Genomic DNA, 19,433 nt, shown 5'->3' with positions numbered 1-19,433 from the left:
CTTGATAAAAGCGAGACGCGTTTTCCTAATGGCGAAACATGTCCCTCTTGGCGTTCCATCCAAAAATGTAGAGTGGCGCGTGAGGAAAGCAATGCTCGCGCGATGTTTTTTTCCCACGGAGGCACTGAGGCTTCTGGCTCTCGTGCAGATGTGCTTCATCTCGCCTGTGTGAATGAGTTTGCTCGCGTCAGAGGATCCTGTTTACGCGAGATGTCTGACACTGATGAATGATGAATAGCTTTCTAGCGCGAGCGATTAGTGAGAAGCCGCGCATCTCTCTCTCTCTCTCTCTCTCTCTCTCTCTCTCTGGTGAATTAATGTATGTTTACATGTGAAAGACAAGAAAGCCAGTTTTGTTTTCATGTTTGTATGATAAAATCCTACAGACATAAACCAGAAAAGACAATAATTGTAATTTCATCTTGCTGAGCATTGCCAATAAAGCAACCAAAAACTAAAACAGCACAGAGGAGCCAGGACATAAAAGCATAAATACAGCGGAAAAAAGTACCAGATTAAATGTTTTGAGTCAGAATGAAGGAACTGTTAGCCATTCATCATCACTGTAATACATCCGTATCATTACATGACTAAGGATTATTATTATTATTATTATTATTATTATTATTATTATTATTATTATTGTTGTTGTTGTTGTTGTTGTTGTTGTTGTGGCATTGCAAGGGATTAATTTCAGGGGGAAAAGAAAATTTAAAATTAAATTGATTAATATGACATGGTGATGTGAATTTGGGTGGATGATGGGTGGAGATACTGTTCAGAATGGTGCATTTGCAATATTATTAATATTAATAAAATGCCTTTATGACAGTTCCACTGAAAATGATTAAAATAGCATGCTAGTAATAGGGGAAAATTACATCCTGTGTTATAAAACCAGATCTACCCTTCTTTTCTCCTCCTGCAGTTGACCTCCAATACTTCACCAACTGTCACCTGTGTCTGTGAAATCAGTTTCCTGTCATGGTGATGTGCAGTTTTTTTTCTTAATTCTTTTCACTTGAGTGGTGGATGCAATGGACAAACTGCTGGGTAGAATCTAAAAGTATCATGTAACTTTTGTCACATTTAATATACAGTATTTAAAGTGTCATGTCACTAACTAATCGTATCCTGATTGGTTAATCTTGCTTCTAACCACAGCTACTGTTAGCCAGTAAAATGATTAAACAAACCAAGCTAAGCCTTCCCAATGAAGACTTTACTGACCTTTTATTAGCATCATTAAAGTTCAGTTAATATGCAAAACAATGTTATACAGTATGACATGTAGGTTATATGTATATGTCATTCTGTATACACATTATATGGCCAAAAGTACTTTAATAGGAACACCTGTACACCTGCTTATTTATGCAGTTGGGTTCAAGGTTCAAGGCTCTTCACTTGTCACAGACATATTACATACATATGATGTAATGTAGTGAAATGTTTTTCCTTAGTGCCTCATCCCACAGCACAGTGCAACAATAAACAGAACAACAACGAACTAGATAGACATATACATAATAAAAACAGAATATACAACCCCAAATCAGAAAAAGTTGGGACAGTATGGAAAACACAAATAAAAAAAGAAAGTAGTGATTTCTAAATTTACTTTGACTTGTATTTCATTGCAGACAATACAACAGCACATTATTTAATGTGTTCCTCATGATTTTTATTGTTTTTTCTTCAAAAAAACAAAATTCCTATTTTGGTTCTTGCAACACATTTCAAAAAAAGTTGGAACAGTAAAGCATTTACCACTTTGTAATGTTGCCATGCCTTTTCACAACACTTAAAAGACGTTTAGGGACTGAAGACACCAAGTGAAGAAGTGTTTCAGGTGTAATTTTGTCCCATTCTTGCTGTAAACAAGTCTTAAGGTGGGCAAAAGTACGGGGTCTTCGTTGTCGCATTTTGCGCTTCAAAATGCGCCACACATTCTCTGTTGGAGACAGGTCGGGACTGCAGGCAGGCCAGTCAAGTACCTGTATCCTCTTCCTCCGCAGCCAGGACTTTGTAATGTGTGCAGAATGTGGTTTTGCATTATCTTGTTGAAATATGCATGGACGTCCCTGAAAAAGATGTGAATCTTTTTGGAAGAAATATACAGAGCTCTACAGTGTAAGAGTTTTTATGTAATGTGCAAAACAATTGTTGTAGTGTAAACTGTTTGTGTATGTGTGTCTGTGTGTGAGCTAGAGTAATATACAGACTTCTCAAGTGTCGTCATTCAGTAGCCCGATTGCCTGAGGGTAGAAACTCCTCCTGAGTCTCTCTGTGTTGGTCCCCAGGATCCGGAAGCACTTCCCTGATGGGAGCACTGAGAAGATACTGTTTCCGGGGTGGTGAAAGTCTTTTACAGTTCTCCTGGCCCTGGTCTTGCATCGCAGCTATCCAATCAGCCAATCATGTGGCAGAAGCACAATGCATAAAATCATGCAGATACAGGTCAAGAGCTTCAGTTAATGTTCACATTAAACATCAGAATAGGGAAAAATGTGATCTCTGTGACTTTAATTGTGGCATGGTTTGAGTATTTCAGAAACTGCCGATATCCTGGGGTTTTCTCTAGAGTTTACACAGAATAGTGCGCGAAACAAAAAACACTGAGTGAGCGACAGTTCTGTGGGTGGAAATGCCTTGTTGATAAGAGAGATCAGAGACCCTAGGAAGATGGCCAGACTGGTTTGAGCTGCCATATAATTAACTCATGTAATCACGCTTTACAACTGTGGTGAGCAGAAAAGCATCTCAGCATATGGTCTTCTGCTTTTGTAGCTCATCCTCTTCAAGGTTCGATGTTTTATACATGCTGAGATGCTTTTCTGCTCACCACGGTTGTAAAGAGTGTTTATTGGAGTTACTATAGACTTCCTGTCAGCTCAAACCAGTCTGGTCATTCTCCTCTGATCTCTCTCATCAACAAGGCCTGCAGACCCTCCGCACACAGGATGTTTTTTGTTTTGCACACAATTCTGTATAATCTCTAGAAATTCTGTATAATCTCTGTTGTGTGTGAAAATTCCATAAGATCAGCAGATTCTGAAATACTCAAACCAGCCCATCTGGCACCAACAACTATGCCATAGGTAAAGTCACAAAGATCACACTTTATCCCCATTCTGATGTTTGATGTGAACATTACTGATGCTGCATTATTTTAGGCATTGCGCTGCTGCCACATGATTGGCTGATTTGATAACTGCATAAATGAGCAGGTGTACAGGAGTTCCTATTAAAGTGGACGGTGAGTGTATGTGAACACTTCACATCACACCCATATGTGCTTGCTGAACATCCCATTCCAGATTTAGTCCCACTTTGCTGCTCTAACAGCCTCCACAGTTCTGGGAAGGCTTTCCAATAGATTTTGGAACATTGCTGTGGGGATTTGTGTTCATTCAGCCACAGGAGCATTAGTGAGGTCAGGCACCGATGTCAGGCGAGGAGGCCTGGGCTGCAGTCAGCATTCCAGTTCATCCCAAAGGTGTTCAGTGGGGTTGAGGTCAGGGCTCTGCGCAGGACACTCGAGTTCTTCCACTCCAACCTTGGCAAACCATGTCTTCATGGAGCTCACTTTGTGCACAGGGACATTGTCATGCTGGAACATGTTTGGGCCTCTTAGTTCCAGGGAAGGAAAATCTTGCGTGTATGTTAAAGCATACAAAGACAATTGTGAGCTTCCAAATTTGTGCCAACAGATTGGAGAAGGCCCACAAATGGGTGTGAAGGTCAGGTTTCCACATACCTTTGGCCATATAGTGTATATAATCACTTGCACTGTATCCTTGTTATATTAACTAGCCATGAATAAACATTTGGACCTGTCATTAAAATTCTCCCCCCTTATCATTATACCATAGCAAAGCTGAATTCTCAGATCTGATTGGTGTGCGTTGTTTTTATATAACCGCAGAGCTTGGACAATAATTTCATTAACTATAGAGTTGGACTGATGTGCTCATTCTAATACTTGTTGTTTCTATACTAACAGCTCATTCACAGACACTTGTATGGCAGATGCTGCACATAATCTAAGACTAAAAATAAACAGATGTGTTATTTAACAAAGAAAAAAGTATAATTGTTGATGTGTTGAAGTGTAGTGAAATCACACTCCAGAAACGTGCTGATAAACGAAACAGGTGCACGTTTTGCGTTGGACAGTGTCACACCCTGGGTGGATTAACTTTGTATAACTGTATGGACCGTCGTGTGTTGTTTCTTACATCGTGCCTCTTCCACGCCTTGATAAAAGCGAGACGCGTTTTCCTAATGGCGAAACATGTCCCTCTTGGCGTTCCATCCAAAAATGTAGAGTGGCGCGTGAGGAAAGCAATGCTCGCGCGATGTTTTTTTCCCACGGAGGCACTGAGGCTTCTGGCTCTCGTGCAGATGTGCTTCATCTCGCCTGTGTGAATGAGTTTGCTCGCGTCAGAGGATCCTGTTTACGCGAGATGTCTGACACTGATGAATGATGAATAGCTTTCTAGCGCGAGCGATTAGTGAGAAGCCGCGCATCTCTCTCTCTCTCTCTCTCTCTCGTCATCAAGAGCTGAATAAATGCAAGTACATTTTCTGTGGCATGATGAGCCCCATGATTTCGGACATTAAGTTATAGGTAGAATTTATTCTAGACTATATCATGGTTGTTATTTCTGGATGATGTCAATTTACAACGTTAAAAAGGCAGTTTAAAATTTTCTAAAAAAAAAAAAAAAAAAAGGTAGAGAGAAAATCTTTGAAATAATTGGAATCAGTCCAGGAATAATACAGTTCATCATAGATTTAATATAACAAAAAAAAAGTGAGGCTGGAACACAGAGATTAATAACCACAAAATAAATAAATAAATAAAGACTTAATAACAAATGCAGTAACTATAATGAAATAGTGTAAGTACAACTGAATGGCAGTCAACAAAATAAAGACTTAATAACAAATGCAATAACTATAAAATCTGAAATAGTGTAAGTACAACTGAACTGCAATCAGCAATGGAAATAAAGAGGAAAGCATACTTTTAAAGATTGTTACTTCCAGGAGTCAGTGAGGAAGCTGTTCTTGCAGATGAAGGTAGACCGCAGATGCCAGTACAGATGAACTGATACAGGCAATGAGACACAGTCTGTAAAAATATAAAAGTCTTAGTCCAACCCTCAACGCCCCCCACCTCCACCCAGGTATACTTCAAATCTGTGGGAAACATGGAAAGTTTTGACCACCTCGCAGAGGTGATCAGCTCTTTAGCTAAAATATCCAGATATTTAGCAGAATGGATGATGACATCAGTCTTCAGTCTGAATCAGTCTAACCACAAATAACCCCCAGACACTGATGATCCATACACTGTCTATCATACGATTTTCCTGGTGTGCAGTCCCATTTTTTATCAAACATGCCATTTGTGCATGGCTAAAACATTTAATTAGGGGATTGACAACTGCTACTGACTTTTTTTTAAATGGAAATTTCTTTGCACCTGATTATGCTGTTAGAGTGTGTATGCTTACAGCTCTCAGTGGTTCTGAAGCTGCAAAACAAAGTGGAAAGAAGCAAAGACATGGGATAATGCACAAGCGTTGTATATATTTAAGTTGCAGTATAATCCATGTTCCTTGGCTGTGTATTTCTTCACCTCGCTGTTCTTGTTGAGTAGGTCTGTGAATGTGTGGTATGTGGCACAGCTCATGCAGGTACATCTTGCCTTTGCTATTGTGTGACCGACTGTAAACTCGTGATCTATTGAGCACAAAAAAAAAAAAAAAAAAAAAAAAAAAAAAATTGGCAGGTACTGCTTAGGTCTATGAATTGATTTTTACTCTTTTAAACAAGATTACTGATGTTATCTTAAAAAGAAAAGTAAATGAAGGTATCATACATTGCTGCCATTTGCCAGAAATCTGCTCCTAAAAAAAAAGAAGCAAGAAACAAAAAGAAAGAACAGTTGTGTGCTGGATGGTTCAGATGGCGTAAGTCAAGGGAGCAAAACTGGCCATGCATTCTGGGTGGGAGAGATGGCATACTCTCTCTCTTCCCTGTCAATCACAGTGACACTGGGCAACCATGGGCATCTATGAGCTCATTTATGTGGAAACGATATGGCTGGATGGCTTCATGTGTCTCAGAGGAAACACGTTAGCCTTCACCATCCCTGGGTGGTAGCTGTTGTGTAACAGGGGGGAGCTGGCTGGGGGAATTGGCAGGTGGCCAAAATTAGGGGGAAAAATTGAAGAAAAAAAAAAACACTAATGGTTTGGATTTTGGCCTTTTGTCTGTTTTCTTGCCCACATTAAGTTGTTAGCTAGCACCAGACCCATTTGTAATCACATGCTAATTAAAAACACTTGCAGTAAACATTAATTATGCATTTTCTTAACTTTTTTGTGCTGATTGAATTTTTTAACGACGTGTAAACATATGCAAGATGGCAGCCACGCGTATTCTGCAGTTGTTTTGAGGGTCGCTTGTGTGCATCCTCAGAAATTAATGCTATGTGTGGGGCAGTACCAACGTAAATAGTGGGGGCAGTACGTATAGCACCATGTGACACTGTGTCCACTACTGGCTAAACAACCTAGTATTGTGTCTTAAATCGCATACCTAAGTACTATTCTAGACAGTTATTGAGTACTAACACTAACTAGTTTACCTAGGACGGTTAGTGATTCAATTTTAAAAACCTCTCATGTACCCTTCAAACCTACCAAAAGGTCTGTTTTGTGTACCAGTCTTCTGCATTTTCCAGTAAATATTTTTTAGTGTTGACCTTCACGATAATGGCAGAAAGTTTAAAGAATGACAGAGCTCCTCGGTCTGTTTGACATCTCTGCGCATGAAATCATTAAATATACATTTCAACTTGGAAATCAGGTGAACAGGAATGTTTTGCCTCTGATGTACTATCTAGTGGATGCCAATATTAAGATGTATATAAACTACGCAGACAGAGTATGTGAACAATGTTCCTCCTGCTTTTGCATGCACACATAAGCTCGTGTCAAGTATAAACTGGCTTTTATAGTGCAAAGACATATCGACTGGTCCGGATTTATATACCTCAATCCTGTAACTATACGCCTTTCCTATTAGTGTAATTGGAGTTACTGACTACTTAACCCAGTAACTAGCCCTAGCTACTAAATAACTAACCTTATTATTACCATATTACCATATTATTATAACTAACCCTAGTAAATAAATAATATGCTTTAAAACGAACTACTGGGTGGCACCGTTGCTGTGTCACAGCTTCAGGGTTGACAGTTCAATACTGTCTGTGTGTAGTTTCTGTGCATGCTCTCCAGTGTGGGTTTCCTCTGTGTTCTCCAGTTTCCACCCACCTCCCAAAAATATGCCTGTAGGTGAATTGGTATCTGTTAATTGCCTCTAGGTGTGAATGAGTGTGCGAATATGTACGGAATTGGTTCCCTGCAATGGACTGATGTCCCATCCATAGTGTATTCCTGCCTCCCATGAGTGTTCCTAGGATAAAGTCCAGCTCTGCCACAACACTGAGCAGGATAAAGCAATTACTGAAGGTGAATGAATAAAATGAATGATTATATCACTACATACATAATATACAGAAAGGAGCTGTACATGCAATTTTCTGGGCATTGACTGAAATTCAGTTTTTGACTTCATTTAGCAATATGACTACATGCACAGAACTCTGCCATACCTGTAAGTCCAGGTTATGCAGACATACCAGGAGTCAGAATACCAAGGAATGAGCAACACACCTTCATGTCACTCAGCAGCCTTTCATTGTGTAACGCCTCTGATTGGCACTTATTCAACACGTTAAACAATAATGGTTCACCCATTAGATGCACACTGTGTGGCTTTTTGCTGCTCCCATGCTACTCTACTGGTCTATAAAATGCATCCAGCCCTTTTGTCTCTTATTTTAATGAGTTGTATTTTTGTAGCAAGTAATGGAATCACAGAGTGCGACTGAATGCGGTGTATGTGCTACAAAAGAGACATTCTGGAGTGTTTGCAAATTTATGTCTACATAACCTTTTTTCCTTTGTTTATTTGAACACTGTCTAATTTTCTGACCTCTGCTTTGCATAGTTTTGCAAAAAGGTCACAGGGCTATTAGATTAGCTGGTGTTTATGGTTGTATTCACGTACTTTCACTGTGGAAATCTGGAACATTTGTGAGAAAAGGTGACATGAGTATGAACACTGTTAAAATGTCTTCTTCAAGTCAAGCATGTTTCATCCTTCAGGGTCTTTAGGTGTGAACGAAACCCAAGAGTGCCACACATGCCTTATGAGCCTCCATAGGTGTCGTAAATGACTGTCCCTGCTATTGCCCTTCCCCTTGAGATTTATAAGGAACTGACAAACATCTAAAGTGCAAAGCTTACTTCAGACAGAAAAATGTCTTTCTCAATTGCTTCACAACTTTGGTTACAGGAAAACACGTCTTTGTCAGTTTGACATGTTGTGTGACCTCAGTCACGAGTTCTGTTTATGTAAGCTGCATTCTTCTATTACATGCTGTTAAAACAGTGCAGATTGCTCACGTCACTCCGTCATAATCCTGCTGAAATGGATGCAGCTTTCATAAACTGCAACTTAAAAGTAACATTTTGTACATGTCCGTAACTGATAACAGATCTTTACAGAGACATTAATATGCAAAACAAAAGTGTGTGATACAGACACCTTTAAATGCTGCCCACCCACATCATGTGATTACCTCCCGTATCACCTCATGCTGTTGCCATGTGCCACCCATCAAAATCAGCCGATAAGCTTACATTCCTTTCTGCCATCTCAGCCTCACCTGATCGTCTGTGACAGGGTTTCCAAAAGAGTACATTCCAGACCCAGCTATATACATTGACTTGCAAGATGACCGTTTAGAACAATGACTATATTGAGTGACTGCATTATGTAATGTAAGTGACATTTATACTGTGTGCCCTTTTGGAAGGTTTATTCGGGTTTATTCAGAGTGAATGATTAAAAACCTGTTTTAAAGAATGTGCTTAATCGGATCATAGGAAATAGGATCATTTTATTAATGATTTTGTGTCCAAACACATGAGTAGAAGGTGCTATGTGCAAAATTGATTCACTCAGATAGATCAAGTGTCATTGAGGGGTGTTGTGGGATACACGCCACTACTGTAATAGTATAGAAATGTGACGAAGTGCTGAAATGCATTGTTGCTTGTTCATTTTCATCCTTTATCATTTAGAGCAGTGGTTCTCAAAGTGGTGTCTGGGGATGCCCGTGATTTTTTTTTTTTTCTTCATTTTGTTACAGTGGTGGAAATCACAAAACACAAAACAAAGTTATTGTATTTGTTACTGAGCTCTTACAGATTCTTTTACTGGTCACTTAAAGTAAATAAATTTAACCCAAACCCCAGTAACTCAAAAGCAAGTAGGTCTATAAATAATGTCAACTAGGATCTAATGCGTTCTGTCAGTGGAAAGAACCTCTGATTTGGAAGAGTGACTAAATCTAATTCAGCAATCTATGATGCAGTTTGCACATGGCCTCTTTTTCAAAATCTCTTATTGATCTTTCCATAAGAAACTATATCTAAAAATATTATTGTCAAGCAAATTTTGCAAAGTGGATTCAGAATGGATTTTACCCTCAGGTTGTATGGGTGTCTATGTAAAATGTTATGCACCAAGTTGCACCTTGCAACACATACCCTATATGGTAGCTATACCTGATAAAATATGACAATACCTGAAATGTAGATTTGTTAAATAAAATAACTTAATGTAAAGAAATTATTGTGTGTTTAGTGTCAAGTTCAGGCTATGTTGGATTAATCTGGGTTAGGCTGCTGTGGGTGTGCCATACTTCCTGCAGCAGTGATCCAATACAGTAATGTAAAGTTGGCTGGCTAGAAACATGATAATTGAATATGATTGAGTGCATCTGACAAATGATTTTATCCAAAACACATTTGTCCTATTTGTTTTGATTGCTGTGCTTAAGTGACAGGTTCATTTATTTCAGTTTTGCACTCATTATCTGCTTTATGTGCTAAACTATGCTGGGTATTACCTACGGTTATGAATGACATAAGGATTTTTTTTTACATGTGCATATGTTGCCATGATGCGCTAGAATGTTATATGTATTTAAGAAGAGTTTTGTGCTTATGGCTCGTAAGGCATTGAACCCATCATCACAAGTTTCTGAATATCATATTGTATTAGTTACGTGCAGACCTTTTTTCACTGAATCTGAATTGCTTTTGTTCAGTCCTCTTCATACTGTTCAGTCGGAGCTTTCATCCAAACATTATCCACCCATCCTTTTAAACAAATTGTAAAGATAACAAAGGGTGCCATTAAGAGCTCCTGAAACTTAAAACTACAGTACATAGGTGATACTGATATTCTATGGATAGGAGTATCTGACAGCTTGGACCTTGTGGGCACATTTGACTGGTCTCCATGAGGAAAAGTTTTTCCCTGGATTTCTCACAGGGAAATCATTAGTGAAACAGGAGGAAGCATTAGTTGGGCACTTTTTGAACGGGATGACCTCAGTCCCATGTTTTGCCAGCAGTGACATTTAAAAAAACAATTGTACTTGTAAAAGTAGTTTTAATTATAAATTAAAGGAAAAATGTAAATATGTAAAGCTGTAATATGCAGTTGGCTCTGTTTTGAGACACATTTATTCCTTAATATCAACTGCACTACATAGGTGCACAAGGGAATTATGTTATACCCTAGGTAGAGTTTTTAAATTATTAAAAAATTTCTATGTAATATAATAACCTTCCACTGAATGGGGAGTAACAGTGCACTTGGGGTAAGAGCGCATGAATATAAAGCTGTGTTTTGCCTTGCAGCCAGCACTATTGTCAGAGCTGCTGTAATAGAAGATTAATCAACACTTTCTGTCCAATCAGAATCAAAAATTCAACAATGCTGTGGTATAAATGAAGATAACTATGATTAAACCTGGTAACCTAAAAATCACCTATGGAAGGGGTATCCACAGGAATTCTATGTGTTCTGATGATAGAAGAGAATGATGATTGAACATGATGAGTTATTGTAGGGTGTGTTGGCTTTCACTCACTGTGATTGGTTGTACTATTGTGGAATGTGGAAAGAATGTACCATGTAAGAATATGTATATGACTGAAGAGGGAGAAAAGAATATTATATAAAGTAGATACTAAGTTTAAAAAAGAAATCAATCAAAAGATTTCCTGAGGCAGTCTCTGGCTCAGTAATCAGTTCTTTCACTTTGGCATTGACGATACAGGGAATCATGGGGTCTGTTCTTCTGGCATGTTCCCACATGATCACATGTGACTCCAGCAATCGTTGGAATGCTGCTCCGATAACGTTTTTTTTTTTTTTTTTTGCTTCATCAGGCGTCACTCACTGTTGTGCTTTGCTTTAAGGAGGAGGACCTGCTTAGACTGTCACAATGACATCTCATTATCTCAAAAATCTACTAATACATCTGTGACTTCAGCCTGCACAGATGCCTCTTTCCATCTCAGAAATCTACAGATAACAGAACATGTCTGTCAGAGTTTTCAGGGTGGATTATCATATGACTCAAAGCACAAGCAGAAACACATGCACATAATGCAAACACACATTCGACAGTGTTAATTAAAAAGGTATGGGCTGGCATACTTGGAAGAAGAAATTAAATAAGGTGCAGGTACAGACTGATTAAGGGCTGTGAATCAGTGGTTGAACAAGTTCAACACACTGAATGTTCTGGTTGAAAAGGTTGAAATCACTTTCCTTTAATTTTAAAAGCTACTGTTGTCTCTATACTGTTTTTTTTTCACTCAAAGCTATTGTATCACTCTCCAGAATCATCCAGAAGCATCATTTTTGGAACTATGAGCCACTGATTAAAATTTGCATTAGATTTTAATAGTGGAAAATTTTAGCAGCACATTTTTTATATGTATGTATATCTAATAAAAAAGATGATTCATGTGAAAATACATAAGAAAATATCACTGCAGGAAAGGTTTATGTCTTTGGCTGCAAGTAATTTATTTCTTGATGCCAGTCTGCAAATGCCTGCACTTGTTTTAAGGGTATTTGATGCAGGCTAATTGTATCTGTTAGGAAATAAATATTAATAAATAAAATAATACAAAACCTTCCATGCAGTTGAAAAATTATTCATGTTTGAAATAAAACAACTTATCGAAACAGTTAGCATTTATTGAACACTTTGATAATATCTTGAATGTAATCTTAGGTGACACTTCAATAAGGTACAATAAAGTGTGATAAAAAGTTCTCTGATTTCTTCCACCTGCCGGTTTTTAAAACCTTCTTTTCGTTTGTAGATTAGGATCATTTGTAAAGCAGGAGAGTCAGCTGATCAGTCAGTTATGCTCACTAGCATGTGCTGGATATACTGTGTGCTTGATATTTAATGTGTTGGAGCTCAGTTTTTGCTATTTGAGTAAGGAATACATTTAGTGGCTTCTTCTGAATGCTAAGCAAACTAAGCAGCTGTTGTGTAGTTCAACTCAAATCCTTCAGTGAATTCAAATTTATTAAAGGTTTAAGAAATAGCGTTATACAGACAAAGCAGACAATCTGTATTTAGTGCTGATACGGTTAGGGTGCCAAATTTAGAACATATTTCAACAAACCGATGTAAAAACCTGTGCACTTTTTATTATATCTGTAAACATTAAAATATATTTCCCTTCATGAAACATACTGTGGGAAAAAACATATTAAAGCACAAATCAGCTAGTCATTCATTTATTTCTATTTCATTTCTGTTAACATCCTGAGAATTGGCTAGAAAATATAGAGCAGTTTTGAATGCTTTCAATCTGAGCTTGTGGTAAAGGCTATAATACTTAATGAAATCAGGTGCAAAAAAAACTTTCACTTTAATCTTTACTTTAAATCTTTACTTTGCATTCACATGAAAACCTGTTGCTGAATATATCTGTCAGAATTTTATAAAATAACCAGTGATAATTTCTTTTTCCCTGGATTTCCACATTTTTTCAGTAAATTTTATTCTGGTTAGTTATTCAGTTTATTCGATATTTAATATAAACATTTTAACAATTTAAGTAGTAGCAGGTAGCAGTAGACATAACAGGTAGCCATGTCATCACTCGTGCCTTTCAGATATTCATCAGAAACAATGTCTGCTGACTAGTTTTTTTTTCTGTGTCACATGCAAAAGATGCACTTGAAACAGCCAAACAGGTGTCCAGATGAGACACACCTGTAAAAATTCAGCTATAAATATCTCTGCGCACAGCGACTCTTTACACAAACTCCTGCTTGAAACGTATCCTGTTTTTGGATATCAGTTACAGTCACGATGGGAAACTGTTGCCAAACGATCTGGAACCATCCTAAAAACACAGATATCCGGCTCAGCCTGCCAGTTGTTTGCTTTGTTTGGCAAACTGCTATGATCATTCTCTTTGGAGTCTTTGTGCGTTATGATGAAGAGTCTGATGCTCACTGGTCTGAATATAAGAAGGAGCATAATATTACAAGTGATATCGAAAATGATTTCTACTACAGATATCCAAGTGAGTATGGATTTATTCTTACAGATAATTCATTAATTGACAATTTAAGAAATTTTGTTTTAGATACCAAATAGTATCTATTATATTGTAATGATGTTAACAGCATTCTTCTTTCTACTCTTCTATCTAATATTGTATACAAAAGGAAATGAAATACTTGTGACCAGGTATTAATCTACCCAGAGACTGATAAACTGTTTTATTCTCAGCTCTGTGGTAATATTACACTTAAACATTACTTTATGTAGATCAACTGATTTCTCAACTGATATTTAATGTTGTCTCATTGATTCTGCAATCAAATTTAAAGGCTGAACTGCAGTTAATTTTATTCTAACCTTGTAAATGAACGGTAAAGGAATCGTAAATAATCGTAATAATAAATATGCTGTAATTCTTTAAGTGAGGCTGTTGGCTGTGAACCAATAAGCTGAATATGACAAACGACTTCCACCTCCGAGCCTTGATTAAATGATCTTCTCTAATATGTCCACCGGGTTTTTTTTCCTCCTCTTTTGCTTGTCGGACAGGTTTCCAAGATGTGCACGTCATGATCTTTGTGGGTTTTGGCTTCCTCATGACTTTTTTGAAGCGCTACAGCTTTGGTGGAGTGGGCTTCAACTTCCTTATTGCTTCATTTGGGCTGCAGTGGGCCCTGCTGATGCAAGGCTGGTTCCACTCGCTGGACCATACAGATGGCAAAATAAAGATCGGAGTAGAAAAGTAAGAGCAGGCTTGACTAGTTCATGGCAATTATACACCATTTATATGCAACTTGAACCTGAAATGTGTGCTCCGTGTTCATTGTGTGGCATCAAAGCTTTCAATAATAATACAATGTATTATTTTTAATGTCTATGCTATGTTTCTATCCAGTATTATCAATGCTGACTTCTGTGTGGCGGGGTGCCTAATCGCATATGGAGCTTGTTTGGGAAAAGTCAGTCCTGTACAGCTGATGGTGTTAACTCTGTTCGGAATCACCTTATTTGCAGTAGAAGAGTACATCATCCTTGAAGTTTTGCATGTATGTGCCACTGGTAGTCAATTATAAAACTGGACATATAATTTCATGTATATGTGGTGAAACCACAATCTATATATTCGATCAAATCTGTTCTAGAAATTCTATTGATTATGGTTATCTGATTGTAACATTGCTACAGGTCAAAGATGCTGGTGGCTCCATGGTCATCCACACATTTGGAGGATATTATGGTCTGACAATATCGTGGGTGCTCTATCGACCACACTTAAACCAGAGCAAACGTCTCAATGGATCCGTTTACCACTCTGATGTCTTTGCTATGATTGGTGAGAAAATATTCATTTCCAAACACAGAATTTTTATAAGCATAAGATCTGATACCAAAGACTAAAGTCTTCTTTTGCTCCAGGCTGTCTCTTCCTCTGGATGTACTGGCCCAGTTTCAACTCTGCCATTTCACCTCATGGAGATGGGCAACACCGAGCTGCCATCAACACATACCTGGCCCTGGCATCCAGCGTCCTCTCCACCTTCGCCATATCCAGCCTTTCTGCCAAGAAGGGCAAATTAGACATGGTAATTCAAAACGCCTTGCAAAGTGTATTTTAGGCCATGTATATGTGTGGAGGACATGCAAAATCATGACAGGTAAAAGAGGTAACATGCAGAATCTCTGTTGATTAGGTTCATATCCAGAATGCCACCCTGGCTGGAGGTGTTGCGATGGGAACAGCAGCTGAATTTATGATCACACCCTATGGTTCACTTATTGTTGGCTTCCTCTGTGGGATCATCTCTACTTTTGGCTACCTAGTGTTAACTGTAAGTGTTGCAAGAGGATACAACTGATTGTTCTGCTAAATTTAAACAGTTTTATTGTACCACTAAAATGCTCGGTTCTCCACACAGCCTTTCCTTGAGAAATGCCTGAAGATCCAGGACACTTGTGGAATCCATAATTTACATGCTATGCCAGGTGTCCTTGGAGGAGTTGTAGGCGCCATTACAGCTGCCACTGCCACCGAGTCTGTCTATTCACATGAAGGGTAGGTGTGCTTGAAGACACATTCAAAACTGATTAAGTGAACTGACAAATTAAATTACATTGCCTTTTCCTAGCAATAGGAAGTTTCTGACTGTATAACAAATAATGAAATACCGTTAATATATTCAATTACAGATTGATCAACACATTTGGATTTACGGGTGAATTAGCAAAAAGGTCTCCACAAACACAGGGAGGCTATCAGGCTGCTGGTCTTTGTGTGGCTATCGCCTTTGGACTAGTCGGTGGAGCAATAGTGGGTAAGTAAGCTTTCAGTGAGAGTAATCGATTAAAAAATTGTGCAGCTGAAGGAGCATTAATCAAAAATGTCCCAAACAACTTTAAACGCTTATATTTAATTACCACTGACCAGCTATCGTCTTTTCTGGAGAAAATATTTTTTCTGGCTTGGTCCTTAACCAAATGATGAGTTCCTCCAGGCAATTGAACTCCTTACCATCTGCCATTTGGACTTTTTATAGGAACAGCATGTCTACTTTTAGTGTCCTAAAAACTTAGAAATTCATAATTTTGATCTGAAAATTGTGGAGATCTATAGTTATTATTTTCTTCATATTTGCAGGTTTTATCCTGAGACTGCCTTTATGGGGAGACCCAGCCGATGATAACTGCTTTGATGATGAAGTGTACTGGGAGGTGAGTGATTGGACAAAATTCAATAGCGAGTCTGTCTGTCTTTACTACATCTAAAAGTTTAGGTATCTAAAAGGATAGAACCTTAAAAATCTGTCAGAAAATAAATTATTATGGTAATTTGTTTTTGTGCAGCTACCCGAAGATGAAGAAAGTATCCCTCCAATCCTGGAATACAACAACCACTTTGCTAACAAGCAACCTGACACACGTATGTAAGTAATATATAGTAAAGTTCATACTAACATTATTTCAGTATGGTAAGCAACAATGAGTATATAAAGCTGGAAATAAATGGATTGTAAATCGTTGGTAGGAGCATTTACAATTTGATTTTGATGAAAATCGTGTCAATTTGGAAAAACTTTTGTATCCTACTCATCTGCGTAAATTGACATATATGAAGACTAACTAATGTAAACCTTGATTGATTTAATATTTAATTTAATATTTTTTAACACTGACAAGCCAAGTCAAATCCATTTGAAGACAAATAAGTCTAAACATTCAGTGAAGAAGAAATTGCACTGTATGAAAGGTAGGCAGGCTGGTCTGTGCATATGGTAGCCATAAGCCAAGGCTGTGCAAATGGCAGTAGGGATATTACTGGAAGAGTTAGCACATGCAGCACTCAAAAGGCAATGGATATTTAGAGACCGTAATGTTGTTTTTAAGAGGATGAAAGTTGCCTTATAAGAGTTCTGTTTGCCACAGCATCTTCTTTCACTGCTGTGTAGCACTTTAGAGCCAGCACTAATTCGGCCAACAGAAAGATCATGTGCCATTCCTGTGCATGTCCAAGTCTTTTCTGGGCTTGGATTTCTTGCTACTAGCATGTTTCAAAGAGAGATAAGTGACCAATCTGGTATGTCTCTCTGTAATATAATGTGTAGTATACTCCCTAGTGTGCTGCAGACTATTCGCAAGGGCTTTCTGGTCGTGAAGTGAGGCAATTCGCTTCCAATAAAAATATATAGCTTGCTATGTTTTCTGTAATTTGGCTCCAGATTTTGGCCTTTCATGCAAAATAACTTTCACTTCTGTCTCTGAGAAAGTCTATTTTTGCCTTTTGCTGGTAATTTCAGCTGTGTGAGCTTTGGCATTTATGTACATTTGGGGCATTTTTTGTAAGTATTAGTGTAACCTAGACTGCTGCTTCATATGTTTTATGAACAGCAGATTACTATTGTAATATTGACCTAATTTTCTAATTCAGTTTTTATAATGGAGGTTCCTAACCAAATTACTATGTTTTCCTCTGCTTTAATTACTTTCTATATAACCATATTTTGAAAAGGTTTTTTAAATCCTGTTCAATAGTCAGTGTAATCAACAATATAGAAATATGTGTTACTAGTTCCTGAAGACCTAATATTTCTATAAAAAAAACATGTTTCTATATAAAGAAAAAGGCAAATACTTCTGTGATTTTAATAGAATAAAACAAATCCTCTGCCTTTTTTAAAATGGCAGTGTCATGTTCATTTGTAGTGTTACCTGCATAATGCCCTAAACAGGATTCACTTGATTTTTGGAATAAGAACTTTGTAGATATTCTACATTTCAAAAATAGTGATACTAAGTTAACAGAATTATTTTCCTTGTTTCCTTGTCAGTTTTCTCATACATCATACGTCTTTATTAATTTTAGGTCGGAGTCCAACTTCTCCATAGAGCACAGCTAATCAGATTTGGAAAATTACGCAGAGATGATGCAGATGAGATCAGTGCTGAATGAAACCTATTGAATGAGGCCTTGGCAACCAGGAAATCTAAGATATAATAGCAATTAGCTTGATTTAATAGCCAAACTGAAACAAACCCAGTTTAATCTGAAAACCTATTAAAATTGCCAGGTGTCATATCTGTAATAATAATTGCTTAATTAACTTTTTGCTGTATGTATGTATGTATGTATGTAGGTATGTATGTATGCATGTATGACCACATACACACACTTGAAATACTATTGTTGTAAAAAATATTTTTGATATTGGTCATTGACAAATGTAAGTTTTCCATGGAACAAGTAGCACATCTTGTTTAATGAACATATGTACAAAAGCTAGAGTTATCTTTTTCTGCTCTCCAGAATTTAATGGTTGAGGCTCATTTAATGCCCTTTTTGTGTGATATTTATTCAGATTTTGCATTTTATTGTATTTTCAGTTTTGTGAACTTGACTGATTTAATGCCTTATGCATGCATTATTATTATCTGCTGTCATTAAACATTTTAATGAATTAAAAATGTATTTTCCTTTTGTTGCCCTTCATGCACAATACTCTGTCACAAACACACATGGCTGAAAAGAAATTGTAAATTTGTCCCAAAAGTAATTTTGTAAATATATGTCATAATTCAGATAATTTGAATTAAAATGGGCATACACTAACCAGTACACATGTAAATATAAAATACAAAGAATGGTATTCACTGGTATTTCTTGAAGAGTGAAATGTTTAGGCTTTTCACTTATGGGCAGCACTAATGGGTTAACAGTGAGTTCATGGAGTTTCTACCTTCCAAACTTACATAATGTGAAACACTATATGATTTGCTTTGGTTAATGCAACTTATAATTAAAGATGGCACCAATCCAATAACCAGTACTGGTATCAGAGTGGCTACCAGTTAAAAAAAAAACAAAAAAACATCAGAATAGAAAGTGGATTTGGAAAAAACAATTCTGGAGCTGGAAATGTTTACATATGAAGAGATGACTGGATTTTTCTTGATTGATTTTATGATATTGAAGTTTTGTGTATTATATTGACAATGTAAGTGATTATTGTGTGAAAAAGTAATGCGTAGTACTTCGTTTAAAAAATATAAAGCTTAGTAGTATTTAAAGAAAACAACATCAACTGAGTATTGATATCAATGGATATTCAGGGTTTCAGGATCAGTATTGATATCAGAAAAGAAAGAGTGGTATTGTGTCATCTCTGCTTTTATAACAATAATAGGCATTAAAGGTATTCAGCAAGAAACACTAGTATATTATTGCAATATATAGTTAGCTGTACATGTCAAGAAAAAAATTACAGTAGATGTTTTATGACTTCCAGAGACTTTGGCAGACCTTTGTTAAAAGTCAATCACACACTTAAATGCATTTGCTAACATCATTTAACCTAGAAAGTTCTGAAGTAATCAAACAAATCTTCTAGGATCA

At 37.2% G+C, this 19,433-nt stretch overlaps 1 protein-coding gene across 2 annotated transcripts; it reads left to right on the top strand.

Annotated features, from left to right (window-relative positions):
• Positions 1-13,287: 13,287 nt before the first annotated feature.
• Positions 13,288-18,505, top strand: LOC113536672 (ammonium transporter Rh type C 2-like). Of its 2 annotated transcripts, none has more exons than XM_026930771.3 (11): positions 13,288-13,568; positions 14,099-14,291; positions 14,445-14,595; positions 14,735-14,882; positions 14,966-15,132; positions 15,241-15,378; positions 15,466-15,602; positions 15,737-15,861; positions 16,185-16,258; positions 16,391-16,466; positions 17,907-18,505. In XM_026930771.3, exons 1-11 carry the CDS (start codon positions 13,352-13,354, stop codon positions 17,927-17,929), a joined length of 1,449 nt encoding a protein of 482 aa, XP_026786572.3. In that variant the 5' UTR covers positions 13,288-13,351; the 3' UTR covers positions 17,930-18,505. The 2 variants fall into 2 exon arrangements, with proteins under 2 accessions (XP_026786572.3, XP_026786571.3); XM_026930770.3 differs by having other exon boundaries at positions 13,289-13,568; positions 16,391-16,470.
• Positions 18,506-19,433: the final 928 nt, after the last annotated feature.

The sequence above is a fragment of the Pangasianodon hypophthalmus genome, chromosome 11 (genome assembly GCF_027358585.1).
Source record: "Pangasianodon hypophthalmus isolate fPanHyp1 chromosome 11, fPanHyp1.pri, whole genome shotgun sequence".
NCBI classification, from domain to species: Eukaryota; Metazoa; Chordata; class Actinopteri; order Siluriformes; family Pangasiidae; genus Pangasianodon; species Pangasianodon hypophthalmus.
The sequence above is the reverse complement of the archived record's forward strand: the minus strand, read 5'-3'. Positions and strand labels throughout refer to the sequence as shown.